Source organism: Protopterus annectens, chromosome 11.part0, assembly GCF_019279795.1.
Source record: "Protopterus annectens isolate FY-2018-M chromosome 11.part0, PAN1.0, whole genome shotgun sequence".
NCBI lineage: Eukaryota > Metazoa > Chordata > Ceratodontiformes > Protopteridae > Protopterus > Protopterus annectens.
Window position 1 is genome coordinate 1102229868 of NC_056745.1, and position 14435 is coordinate 1102244302.

At 40.0% G+C, this 14435-nt stretch overlaps 1 protein-coding gene across 4 annotated transcripts in view; it reads right to left on the bottom strand.

The window, feature by feature from the left end:
- PTPRO (protein tyrosine phosphatase receptor type O) overlaps positions 1–14435 on the bottom strand; it is a 1723724-nt gene that overhangs the window by 854912 nt on the left and 854377 nt on the right. For all 4 annotated transcript variants that reach the window (XM_044088440.1, XM_044088442.1, XM_044088441.1 and 1 more), the window contains exon 9: positions 7584–7777. In XM_044088440.1, the coding sequence (XP_043944375.1) occupies positions 7584–7777 (194 nt within the window). The remainder of the gene's footprint in view (positions 1–7583; positions 7778–14435) is intronic.

The window sequence follows — 14435 nt, forward strand, 5'->3', positions numbered from 1 at the left end:
TCTCCAGCTGCTGCATGGGCTTTGCGAGGTACATGCCAAAAGGGGCATTGTACTCAATAATGGGCCTTACAAGGGAAGAATACAGGGATGTTATAACTTCCTTGTCCCTGGACGAGATACCCTTACTTGTGAGGTGGACCATGTAGAAGGCTTTCCATACAATGGAAGCAAGATGGTGTTCAAAAGTCAAGTTGCTATCAACCTGGGTGCCAAAATACCTCATGACTGATTGCATGCTTATGACATTGTTATTAATGTGACCATTTGTGGGGATGTCACTCTCCCCAAAGGGGATGATGATGCATTTTTTGGTATTCAGCTTGAGGCCATGTTTCTGGCACCAGTCATTTGTCTGAGTGAGGCCCTCTTTGAGGATGTCCACATCACTAGGGGAACTGATAACAGCACCCAGCTTGCAGTCATCTGCAAACTTGGCCAGCCATAGCCCACTGGTTTTGGCCTGAACCTCTGAAAAGTATATCCCAAGTAACAGTGGCCCGAAGAATAAACCCTGGGATATGCCACTTGTTATGGATCTACTGCTTGAGGTGGCTTCCCCTATTTTGACTAAGTGGGTTCTATCAGTGAGTCTGTTTGCTGCCCATCTGGTAACATGTGGATTGATGCCTAGTTGAGAGAGTTTATCTATTATGCCCAAGTGGGGAATAGTGCCAAAAGCTTTGCCCAGGTCAAGGTAGGTGGTGTGCACCATCCTCCCCTTGTCCATGGCTTTGGTGACTGTCTCAAAGAAGTTGACTAAATTTAGCAGACATGACCTACCTTTGATAAAGCCAAACTGTGTGGGATCAAGTGTTTAGAGGTTGCCAATGTCCTTGTTAATGAGGTCCATGATAATCTGTTCCATGGCCTTGTAGGTCAGGCTAATTAAGCTGATGGGTCTATAATTTCCCGAATCAGTGGATGCTTCACCTTTGTGTAATGGGATGACAATGGTTGTCCTCCAGTCAGCTGGGATGAAGACAGTACTCAGTCTTTGGTTGAATAGGGTGTCTTATGGTGCTGCAATTTCCTGACTGAGTTAAATTAGGATGCAGCCTGGGATGTTATCAGGTCCCATGGAGGCTGTATTTTTTGCCTTTGAGGGAGCAGTGATAACCTGTTCCCTAGATATAAAGGGAAGGGGGCAGGTACTTGGGATGTCCAGATTTATTGATGGGGGGAACAGAGGGGTGAATTTTTCACTGAATTTGTCAGCCAACAAGTTTGCTATATCTACGCGATTTGTATTTGTGGTGTCCTTAACCACCAATTCTGAACAGATCTGGGTGCTTCCTTTGAGGTTGCAGACATATGTGAATAAGGCCTTATGATTGTCTCTAGTAGATGTGGCCAATTTGGACTTAAAGTTTGCTTTGGAGGATTTCACTAGTACTCTTATCTGCTTGTTCAGGCTAAAGAGACATTGCTTCCAATTAGGCACCTGCTCCTTCTTGGTCTTGGACAGCAATTTTTTCCTTTTGTTATAGAGTTTACTTATTGCAGATGTCCACCAGACAGGTTTGCTCTTCCTTGCGGATGATGATTTAGTCCTTTCAGGTGTTCCTGATGCCATGCATCTATATAAATGCTTGCATAGTGCTTTGGTGTAGTTTTGGATATTGGTGCCAATTCCTACAGAGGGGGAGGGGGCTGTTTATACAATCCCTCAAGAGGCTGTAATCAGCTTTGGAAAAGTTTTTATGTATGATCCTAGCTAGAAGGGGGTTGGGGGAGATAGTGACTTTGAAATTGACCGCTTTATTGTCAGATCTTACCAGGGAGGATGATACAAGGGGGATGGGTGACACCAGATGCCAGAGAGTGCTCCATAGTTACATGCTTTAATGGCACTTGCACATCACATAGATCAAGGAGAATACCAGATGCCAAGGATCAAGGATGTTTTAATTAAAAAAAAATGGTCTTGAGAACCCCGAGACATAAGGGATGCTATAAGTAGTATGCCTTATGGGTAATAAAATGGATCAATTCCTATTCTATTCTACGTCCTAAAAACATTATTATTCTTCTGTGTCACCACTAGACAACAGGGACTTGATGTTTAAAAAAATAAGACTGTAAAACTATATAGTATAGAAAAACAACAAAGGAAGAAGAGGCTTTGACCCTTTCATCCTTGTCACAGCAATTGTTAAATTAGGATAGCGGGGGGGGGGGGGTTACCATGAAATGAGCATCTCAGGCATTCAAATCTGGTAAATAGGTTATGACTTATGAGAGAGAAGGAAAAATAACTTTAACCATACCTCTCAACTTCATAGTACAAGACATCAAAACAAAACCAAAAGTAATGATGTAACGTACTCAGAGACAGATTTTAAGTAGTACGCCTATGCATTTAGAAACTCAGTAGTATAACACCTGTTGCAATACAATGCATTTACTGAAGGATATGAGGGGTGAAACTATAATGTCTGGCATTAATGACTAACTTACTTACTGGGCAGGGAAAATGGAGGCACTGGGGATATTCTGACAACACAGGGAAAGGCATGAAATATGTGGTACTTGTGTAAGTATGTCTTTTCCAGTGCTTTGGTGTGTGGGAGCATGACTGGGGGGTGTCCCTGTGCTAACACGATAAGGCAACCGCTGTTAATTACCACATGAAACTGCTGGTTTGCACTTATGGTAGTTAATGGTCATTCAGAGACATGCAAGTTAGCTGAAAAAGAGGTATTTCCTCTTTGCAGCTAGTGTGTCTCTGAATGGGCTACAAGCATAACTTGGAAACTAAGCATTTTTACCATGGTACCCAATAAACCAAAAAAGGAATCTGGACAGGCAGAGATAAAAAACACAATTTATTGTACTTAAAATGCACGTAAGACTTATAAAATCACAAAGAACCAAATGTAGTAAGCTCTTTCGTTTGGCTATGCCAAACTTCCTCTGACAAAGATACCGTCATTTCCTGTTGTTTAAATACCATCCAAGATGGCTAATGACACTATTTCATTAATCAATTCCCCTCCAATATACTATTAATAACAAATTGAAATAAATAATTAATCAGTAAGAAATGCATTAAATCTGTTTAAAACAAGTGAAACTACTGTATGTAGCAACATGTTCATTCAATATGAAAATTAATACTAATCATAGTTAGAAAACCACAGGTAGTGTAAGATATATAGTGCAACGAAAACCTCCTCTCTAATATAAATATAAATATAAATATAAATATAACTATAAATATAAATATAAATATGTATTAAATAAAATTGATACACAGTTATATATTAAAAATATTAAAAATAACAACATTTATTCTTACTATCTTTCAGGGGACTTTAATCTAAGGACACTTCCAACAGAAAGTGCTCCATTCAATCCTGGCCAGGAGTGTGCATTAAGTCGAATTTGCCATTCTTATTCCATTTTTTCTAAAAAGGCTTGCCATGCATCCCTTCTTATCTGGTTTTAAAGTGTCCAAAATTACAAATTTAAATGAATGTGAAGGATGCATATTTACGTGTTTGGCCAAGGCATTTGTTTCAGTTTTATCGCGAATAGCTCGAATATGTTCACCCATCCGATCTTTTAACTTATGTTCTGTTTTCCTAATGTAAAAATTTGCACGATGAGCATATTGCACAATAAACTATTTTTTCAATATTGCAATTTAACTTCCCCAAAATTCTAATGCCACGACCGTTTATAGAAACAAAACTAGTTTCTAAGATGTACCTACAATATTTACATCTACCACACTTGTACATATTGCCACAACTAGTGTTTCTTGTAATTTCAAAACACTTCTTTAAATTACATCCTTTCTTGTAGACTATAGTTGGAAGAAAATCAAATTTATTATGCAAAGAAGGGTCGCTAGTTAGTAGACTCTAATTTTTAAAAATAATATTTTTTTATAGTATAACTTTCTGTACTTCTTCTTCTTTCAGCGTTTCCCTGTTAGGGGTCACCACAGCGGATCACCTGTCCGCTCATGAGTGGCATTTTATTTATTTTTACAATGTATATGTTTTATTCATGAGGCAGTATCATCTACTCCAATGTGTGTGAAGGAGGGAATATTTAAACCCAGCAGGAAATGATGCATTTCGATTCTGACGTTTCCTGTTTTTAGGGATACGAAAGCACTCAATCCACTATCTGTTTTCTTTTGAATACATTTTTAAATACTAATTTGGGCTCCAGTGCTTCATTTGTTTGAGATTGCCTTTATTGGGACTCGCTGCTTTCCCTGGAGTTTATTTGTTTGTAGTAACTACAGCACTGGTGGTGTCAGACTAAACAGTGGCAGTGTTCTCCCCCTTTGTGGACCATGCCTTGTGTTGGCAAAAAAATTACTCCTTACACTCACAGACACACACACACACACACACACACACACACACACACACACACAAACACATACACTCTCTCACATATACATAAACACACACACACACACACACACACACACACACACGCACACACGCACACACGCACACAGACATGCATTCATCCAGCTTCATTCATGCCCTTACAGACATGCACATGCACTTATTCACATAATCACTCCCCTCGGGTCTATGACCAGCCATTGAAGGGAATAAACATTGAATGGCAAATCAGCGAACACAATACAGTGAACATTCATTCACAGTACATTCACTTCAGCGAATGTGTGAGATGGGGAAAGTAGCTGGTTGGCAAACAGTTCCCCATCTCACACACATCAGTATTTCATCCCCACACCTCCTCAGCTATATATACCAACTCTGAGACCACACTACAGTGGGGGAAAAGGGCATGGAAGTAGTTGACCAACATCAGGAAATTTGCCCTTTTCCCCACTGTAGTGCAATCTCACAGTTGGCGTATATAGTTAGTAGGGGTGTGTGTGTGTGTGTGTGGGGGGGGGTTGATACACTGCAGAGCATAAAACAGAGAAGTGCTGGCCAACTAGTTACTTTCCCCATCTCACACGTTTGCTGAAGTGAACGTTCTGTGAATGTTCACTAAATTGCCATTCGGTTTATTCCATTTGGTGGGTGGTTGTAGACCCCATTCTCCCACACCTATGTCTTTGCTAACCTTTCCTACACCATAACTGTTTCCATAGGAGTGAATGGGTGATTGCCTTCTTTTGACATTGTTCTCGTTCCCTCCAACAGTGTAATTTTAAGTGGCCAAGAGATTCTCTGAACAGCTCAGGAACATAAACCAGGAGACTAGGAGCTGCTGGAACAAAGACACGCATACACACACACATGCACACACACACGACACACACACACACACACACACACACACACACACACACGCACACACACACATGTTATATCTATGTCTATATGTATATATCTTGGTGTAGGGCAATGGATCAAATGGACAGTGTCCTGACACTCAGTAGATCGACTTCATAATATTGAAGTTACCAAAATTAATACATTCTGTGCATGTTCTGGGGATTCCCCCAGAGTGGACTAAACCAACAATGAGTGGTTTCACAGGGGGGCAAGCTCCCCTGTACCCCCCACACCCCCTGCTAATTATACATACTAACTCCATGACTGTGCACAATCCCTGGGGAAAATAAATATTCCTCTACTTGGGGATTGTCAATCTCACACACCTGTCAACCACCTGTCTGTGTCGACCAAATGGTGTCACCCTGCTGGGTGTCAGGGCAATGTCTGTTTGATCCAGTGCCTAACACACACACACACACACACACACACACACACATACATATATATATTTTTTTTCAAGGGTGAGGAATATATGGTAGTCTGGGTTTTTGTGAACAAGTATTTTGAAATATGTCTAATTATTATTAGCTGCTTGTCCAGATCATCACATTATTACCCAGCTCTACCCACAGCATTGTCCTCAGAGTTGAGGCCCCTGCTAGCCTAAAATCTCAGAGGTAGGGCAATCTAAAATTTGAAAAGGATTACTGCAGAGAAAGACGGCCAAATTAAGGCTTTCCTCTTGTGGTAAACTTTTCTAAATCCCAGTCATAGTTACGCATATGACATGTATATCACAGCATACACTCTTTTCTAAAGTAATGCATTTGTATTGTGCATAAGATGTGTTGGAATTCAGTATAAAAAGTCGATATATTTGTCATACTTTTAGTTTAGTAAATTATGGATTTTGTCAGTTACCTATCTTCAGAATACAAGGCATGATAATTTTGACTAAAACTGTCATTTCAGATGTTTTTCAATATTGAAAATGTAAGTTACCAAGAAAAATGCAATATTTGGCATGATGGCCCAGGGGCTACTTTTTGTATTAACTGTAAAATTCTTCCAATTCTGACAGTGCCACTGCATTCCTATTTTATTGAAGGAGAAGTGTAAATGGACTCGTGAGTAAATTGCCAAAATTTGAAAATGTTGCAATTTACTCACTGACATTTGACATGTGATCTTTTCTTACAGATTTATGCTGATTTATTTAATAAAATGTGTAAACATTAAAACATTTAAAAAGTTATAAATCATACAACTTACTATTGCCTGTAACCATACCTCTCAACTGTCAAGATTTTTGCAGAATGTCCATGTTTTTGCCTCCTATTTTTGGTCTGTTAGTGGTTTTCTGGCAAATCATTGAGGACTGACTTCATTAAATTATACTAAATAATAACAGATATTTTAGTTTCAGAAAATATATTGTTTGTCTTTTTGGCTTTTCCCGGTTAGGGGTCGCCACAGCGGAACTCTGGTCCGCTAATGATTGGCAATAGATTATTTATGGTGCCAAGTTGCCAGCCCGACGCCCAACCTTCAGCGAAGGCACACCCATTCACGCATGTCTTTCAGAGGCCACTCGACCGCGGGGTGGACATGCAGACTCCACACAGATGGTGCAAAAAATGTAAAATCTGTGATTCTAGCAACTTTCTAAGTTTATAAGAGCAATATTTAAAATCTGTCCCTATTTTTGCGCCTTTATCTCCTCATTATTTTTGGTTTTGTCCAGATTTCTTGCACTTGGAGGTTGAGAGGTATGCTAAAGTGTTTGTAGAGGAAAATTGAAATGTTACCACATACTTTCTGATGAATTTCCACTGACTTACAGGTGGCTTTCAATAAATTTTCCAGTAGATGGCAGCAGAAACAAGTTATACTGAGAACTTTGAAAGAACATAATACAGCAGATCGGCCATGCCATAAACTATTCTCTCTACTGCTTTTCAGAGTAATATTGGTGCTGACTTGACAAATGCTACTAATGCAATAACGCATAAGTGGGAATATTATTATATCTGTGTGTTATCTCTGTGTAATTTCTTAGCCAGAGTTTGAATATACAAAGCTTTAACATGGTGCAATGTAACACTGGAGTAAGATCTCCACTTTTTCATCTGACATGAAAGCAGCGTATCAAAATTCTTAATAATTACAAACATGAGTGTTATATTCCCTTTTCAACTGTCTTTATTCATAAACAGTGATGAAGTAAACTTAACATTCTGCAAGTAAAGCATAATTTATTATCTTTTTTCACTGCGGGTTTGCTACTCGAGCAATACCCATTTTCTACGTGTTCTCTGCATATACGGCTGTGGTGCTATCTGATAGAGTTATATACGTTACCACGGAAGCTGTCAGGGAGACTGTTGCCGCTATCTCGTAGTAGGTGCTCCATTCAGATGTTTGTGTTGTTGGGTTGAAGTAGAACATTTCTACAACGTATTTCTTAAATGCTACATAATAGGGCCTATTCCAGCTCAGAATCACTGACATCGGTCCCAAGGGAATCAGCATGAGATCCCGGATCCCAGTAGGATCTGTGGATTAAACAGAAGAAATGCACTTCAGACACGCTGTAGATAACAGTAAATGCTTCATTAGGTCAGAAAAGCAGAAAAAATTAAACAAATCATGTTTGTAACTGAACAAATCCAGGACAGGACGAGTCATGGCTTTACTACTTTTTTATTTATCTATCTATCTATCTATCTATCTATCTATCTATCTATCTATCTATCTATCTATATTGTATTGACTATCCTGATTAACAAATACAGATGAATAAACAAACATAGTCATTTTACTAGCAGAATGTAGATTTGCCTCATGAAACTTTTACCCAAAAGGTAGCATAGGTTTTTCTCATATAATCTCTGTAATTACATCATTACTTCCACTGCAGCATTCTTAACACGTTGTGATACATTGCTTCATATAAGGAAGAATATTGCATCTTCTATAATATTACAATAAATATCAAACCTTGAATATGTCAAGGAATATCTAAACAAATATGACAAGCCGAATATTGTAAAAAAGTTCTGAAGTGACAAACAACTGACTTTGGCTTCGACTTGTGTTAACAAGGTATCATTCAGTGGTATTAAAGTGGCCAAACATAGCTATTATACATGCCCTTTGGTTTCTTTCCTCATATGAAATATCAGCCAGAGATTTTAGTATTCAGATGTTTCATGTCATGAGTGTGAAACCATGATATTTGAATTCCACGTGTGACTGCACCCGCAAAGTTTATATCTGAATGTGAACTTCATATTTCTGTAGGAAGCAAAGGTCATAAAATCAACTCTGAAGTTATTGCACCAATAGGTTCATAGGTTCATAGGTAAATACTAGGCTATCTACCAGAGGGCATCTATAAGCCTAGCCAGATTGTGCTGGTTTCCCTGTGCCTCTGTCCAGCAGAGCCACTGCAGTGTTCCCTGGGGTATATTTTCTGTTTCCAATCCACTCGTCAAGGTTTCTCTTGAAGAGAGTTAGTGAGGGGCTCTGCCTAATGTAGATTGGAATCCTGTTCCAAAGCATGGGGAGTCTCTGGGACAGGAATCTATCCCTCCAGCACATCCTATTTATTGTTGTGATGAGGTTTAGATCCCTAGAGCATGTGGCTCTCAGGGATTTGTTTTTTTTTTTTTTTTAGGTGGAGCATGTCCATCAATTCTGGGTTGGACATGGCCTTGTATATCAGGCAGAGATCACGTCTGAGTAAGTGGTATGCAACCGACTACAGCTGAAATTTCTTCAATCGGGCTGCATAGGGCATCTGTTTGGGGCCAGTAATCCTCTTGGTGAGGTACTTCTGTGGTCTTTCCAGCTGTTGCAGGTGTCTTGTCAATGAATTTCCATTGTAAAATAACCCTCTCCCTCTCTCTCTATGTATATATATTATTCACAACATTCAGAGGTATATCTTTCACTCACATGTTCCGCACTCAGGACAACTAGTTTGTAGTGACAAGCACTGCCCCCAGAGTTGCAAACTGGATACTCTTGACATTACTTTATATTCTCACTCCAACTGTCTAATCAATAAAAAGGGTCTGTTGCCATGGATATGAACTTTCCCACTATCTCCATTACCAGCTTGTTGGATATGGGTATCCTGAGGCAATGTAGAAATTGCCTCATGTTTACTGACAGCAAGTTAATTCTCAAACAAATGATCTTGTATGCAAGAGATGCATTTACACAATGTCACTAGAGGCAAAGGTCTCACATAAAAGCATTCCTAATGTCAATAATGTTGTCAGTAGTATGCATACTGCACCCATCTCACAACATTCAAAGTAGACACATAGACCTACATATGCTGAGGCTCTTAAATATAACCTTCCTAAACCCCAAAGACCTACATGAAGTACACATACCAAACACCCTCAGCAGCTCTAAATGCACTCTTTCAAAACCACACTCACATCAATACATACAGCCACATCTCATGGAGCCTCTACTTCTAAGCCCGTAAGGCAAGCCACCACACAATCCAACATTCTGGTCATTGGAGACTCCATAGTGAGACACACTGTTGTCCCTCTCACCAGGTTGAGTTAGGAGAAAATCACGGTCAGTTGCTTTTCAGGGGAGACGATCTGCCACGTTACACATGCACTCAGGTCATTGGACTACAAGCACCAGTATGACTCAAGTCACAGTTATTGTGGGTGTAAATGACCTGACATGTACTGCTCTAGACTATATGAAGACAGACATCATGGAACTCTTGGAATATGTGTCCCAGGCTGGTATGAGCCTAGCACAGAGCAGCATTTTACCATCTCCAAGAATGATGCCACAATATGAGCAAAAGACGACTGTCTTTAATAACTGGCTTTGTTTCTGGTGTCATTCTAAGGGGGTGCAATATTTGTCAGCATACAAGGAGATGTTCAACAGACCATGCTGCTTTGCCAGGGATGGTCTGCACCTCTCCCCTTTAGGCTTTCCAATATTAGCTCAAACATTGTCATTCTTCCCATAGTGCCTTTCTAGGCAATGCTAAACTGAAAGTACTTTGACACCTAATCAAAACCAAGAAAATCTAAAGGTGCCACTGTTTAATGCTAGGAGTCTAAACAAAAGACTCCACTCCCTAGAAGCACTCTTCACTATAGAGAATGCTGATGTCTTTGCAGTCATTGACACATGGTTTAAAGCTGCAGAGAGCACACCAACTGTGCAAGGTTATAATGTGTTCCACACATTTAGACCAGCTACTACACAGATAGGGACTAAAGGTGAATGTGTCTCAATTTACATCAAAAATAAATATTTCTCAAGACTGGTCAAACAGGACAATGCACTTGAGCTTCTCCATTTTCAAAGAACCATATGCAAAATCCAATACCATTTGCTTGCAAGCTTGAGGTCCCCCTCTATGATCCAGGAGCCCCATACCATGTATATAGACTTATTAGAAACACTCATCATCCAACCCAATACCATACTTATGAGTGACTTTAATTACACCACTATTAACTGGCAATCATACACAACACTAAATGTGCAGGCACAGAGATTTCTAGATGTTGCAAAACACAAACACCCTGGACCAGATTGTCAATATACTGACCAGGGGGTGCGACCATACTGGATCTGGTCCTCACTAATATGGGAGAGTACTGTACACCCTCATGTGTAATGTCTTCTCTGGTAACATTAGATCACAAAATGGTCTCTTTGAAGTAAAAGTAAAACCTGGAACCCCAGTTAAACCTGGAATATTCAGGAACTACTCTAGGACTAACTCCCCACTATTAAGAGATAACCTGGCAAAATTTCAAACTCCCATAAAGCCTGAGGACACTGCAGCCAGCACAGAACTGTTCACAGAAACACTATACAAGCATGTAAATAGCTGCATAGAGACAGCTGTACCCACACGAAGAAGTGAAGAACTAACTCAAAAAACAAGCCACCCTGGAGGAATCACAAGAGCAATAGGCTGTATAACAGAAAGAAGAAAATCAGGGCAAAAAGTAGGAGGTACTACACCCAGCAGGATAAGAGCACTTTCAAACTATACAAAGAACTCAGAGGACAAATAATGTCTACCAAAGCCAAATATAAGATAAATTTGGCCTCTCAGGCCAAGGACATCCCCAAGGCATTCTTTAGTTATGTCCACAACTTCAAAGGCAATACTGAAATGTGTGTAGAGCTCATTGTTAATGGAAGCACCTATACTAAGCCAGGAAATACAGCAAACCTACTGGCTGACAAATTCAGTTGCAACTTTACCAGTCTTTCCCTCTTAATCTTCCCTCAAGAAACACCATCAAATATAACCCCCCCTGCTATCACCAGGGAACAAGTCCATAATGCTCTCTCTAAGGTCAAGAACACTGCATCAATAGCTCCAGACAGTATCGTAGGATGCCTTCTAAACAGCATGAAACATGACCTATCAGATCCTCTGGAATTGCTATTTAAACGTAGCCCCCAAACAGGCTTTGTGCCTCATGAGTGGAGAACAGTAACAGTCATCCCTCTGCACAAAGGAGGGCCATCTACAGACCTTGGAAACTACAGACCCACAATTCGAAGTAGTCTCATATGTGAAGCCATGGAAAGAATTATCATGGAAATGATCAATAATGACATAAGAAACCTCCAGACACTGGACCCGACCCAAGTTGGTTTCATCAAGGGTAGGTCATGCCTACTCAGCCTGCTAGACTTCTTTGAAAAGGTCACCAAAGCAGTGGATGAGGGCAAAGTGGTTCACACTGGCTACCTTCACCTGGCCAAGGCATTTGCCACAATATCCCACTTTGGCATTGTTGACAAACTTAAGAGACTAGGTAAAAACCCTTGTGTCACCTGGTGGACAGCCAGCTGGCTCACAGACAGGAACTAAGAAGTTAGAATTGAAGAGCCCACCTCTATAAAGAGGCCAGTAAAAGGCGGAACACTCAGGGACTGTCCTGATGTCCTTTTTAGCAGTTACTTCTCTGAAGTCAAGGCCAATGTCAATGGTCTCTGGCTGACTAAATTTGTAGATGATTGCAAATTAGGAGCGCTAACACAAATGTTCTCCAGTAAGGGGTGACATAGACAAAAAATGGTCTCAGAGTCATGGACTAAAACTAAACACCAAGAAATGCATAATAGTATCCTTTGGGAAGTCATCCACCCCTGTTAACTGCTCTCCCAAGAGTTGTCCCAGTAGTCATGAACTTGAGGATACACAGAGACTGCAATCTAGCCTTTGATCATCATACGTCTACAGAAGTGAGGAAATAACTCTATGTTGTGCAACTTATAAAACAAAGGTATGGCATCTAGGTCCAAGGACATCATTGTTCCACTGTATTTGGCAGTCATCAGACCTATCTTTGAGTAGAATGCCTCCTTTGGTATGTACCTAAGCAGACATATCCAACAACTGGAACATCTACAGAGGTTCCTCACTAAAATAATACAGGGCATAAGTAACATGTTCAGTGCAGACTGCCTCAAGGCCATAACCTTGTATTCTGTCTCCTACAGGCTGTTGAGGGGAGATCTATGCCTGGCATGTAAGGCATTGTCAGACTGCCCTCTGATAGTCCTCCTTCATATCCACAAAACAAACAGCACCAGAATTACCAGTTCTAAAGACTTACATTTGCCTGTGATATAAGTAGGATATGCTGAAGAGACAAGTATGCATCTCAGAGACTACCTCTTCTCTGGAACAGGCCTCTCATCCATGTGAAACAGAGTTCCTCCCTAACCCAATTCAAGTGTAATTTGAACAACTGGATGGAGAACAGGAAGTTCATCCTTAGTTTGGCACCTATGTCTGTAATGGACCCAGGCAGCCTCTAAATGTTTCATCTCCCAATCCAATGCCTACACTTATCAATGGTACCAGAAATTGCCAGAGATTTGGGCTATATGAATAGACTTAAAAAGACCCTTGTGGTCGTTAGCCTAGTAAACACCTAAGAACCTATGAATCTATAAAGATACTATGTTACACAACTTGATTTTTATCACTAGCCAATATTACAGAGTTCCTTGAGAGAATAAATTAAGCAAAGGCATTTCTTGAGTTGCTGTTTTGCAAACCAAACCCACAAGTGTAATATTTTAACTAATTAATTTATTTAACATTTATGAACCAGGTAGGTAAGGTGGTCCAATGACCCTTTTCTGCCATGTATATGTATATGCATGTATTTTTTAGTTATGTCATTTATTTAAGTTTATGTTATTTGATTTGAATGTATTTGGTATGATTTTATAAGTACAACTTATTGGTATGTATGAATGGGGAAACATTTTAAATGAACTGTGATTTTAAATGAAGTTTTTAAGATAGACAAGTGGATGAGTTAATTGATGCAATTAATGGGAATGGGGAAGGAAGTTATGTTTAAATACTGCCGAATTACATTGGAAAATTAACATTTTAACATTTAACATCAGGGGAATGTAGTCTCTCCCTAATAGCCTTTCCATCCTATTATAATTTAATAAATGTTTCTCTCTGACAAACACAGCCCACCTACCTGATAACAAGCATCCTAATTGCTGAACCCTTTCTGCCTGATTATTTTCGGCACTCCTGCCTCTTCCAGCTGGGCAAACCCCCATTCCCACAAGCCTTGCCACAACTACACACCCAACCACCAATCACATACCTCTTCCTCCAAACACCACCCACACTTCTGAAAAACCAATCCCACTCACAGCCATCCTCACTGCCACCTCAGACTCCACCCTTCACTCTCTTCTTTCTTGCTACCTCATCTCACTTCCTGACTCCACCCACTTCCATTTTCCCCACCTCTCACAACACATAACTGAATTCAGCTTTCAGGAATCCAAATACACCATTATACTCTCATACATCCCACACTGCCTTAAACTCCTGCAACATTACCAATACACCCCACTCACACTCATACTCACCAACATTCACCTTGACCACCCACATTTAATATTACACAGGTATGTCTCTCTTTTTCAACATCTTTCTCCTCACGTTTACTTTCTACCTCTTTATCCTTCCAAGACTGTCTTCATTTCATGCCACCCATATCCCTCCCTGACCTTCTCCCACTATATCACCCAACTTTCACACCCTCCCCAGTTATACTGCAATCTGTTCTAGTCTGTATCAAACTGATATAATTTTATAAAATAAACAGACCCTGGTCTCCACACAACATAACCCTCCTTGCTACC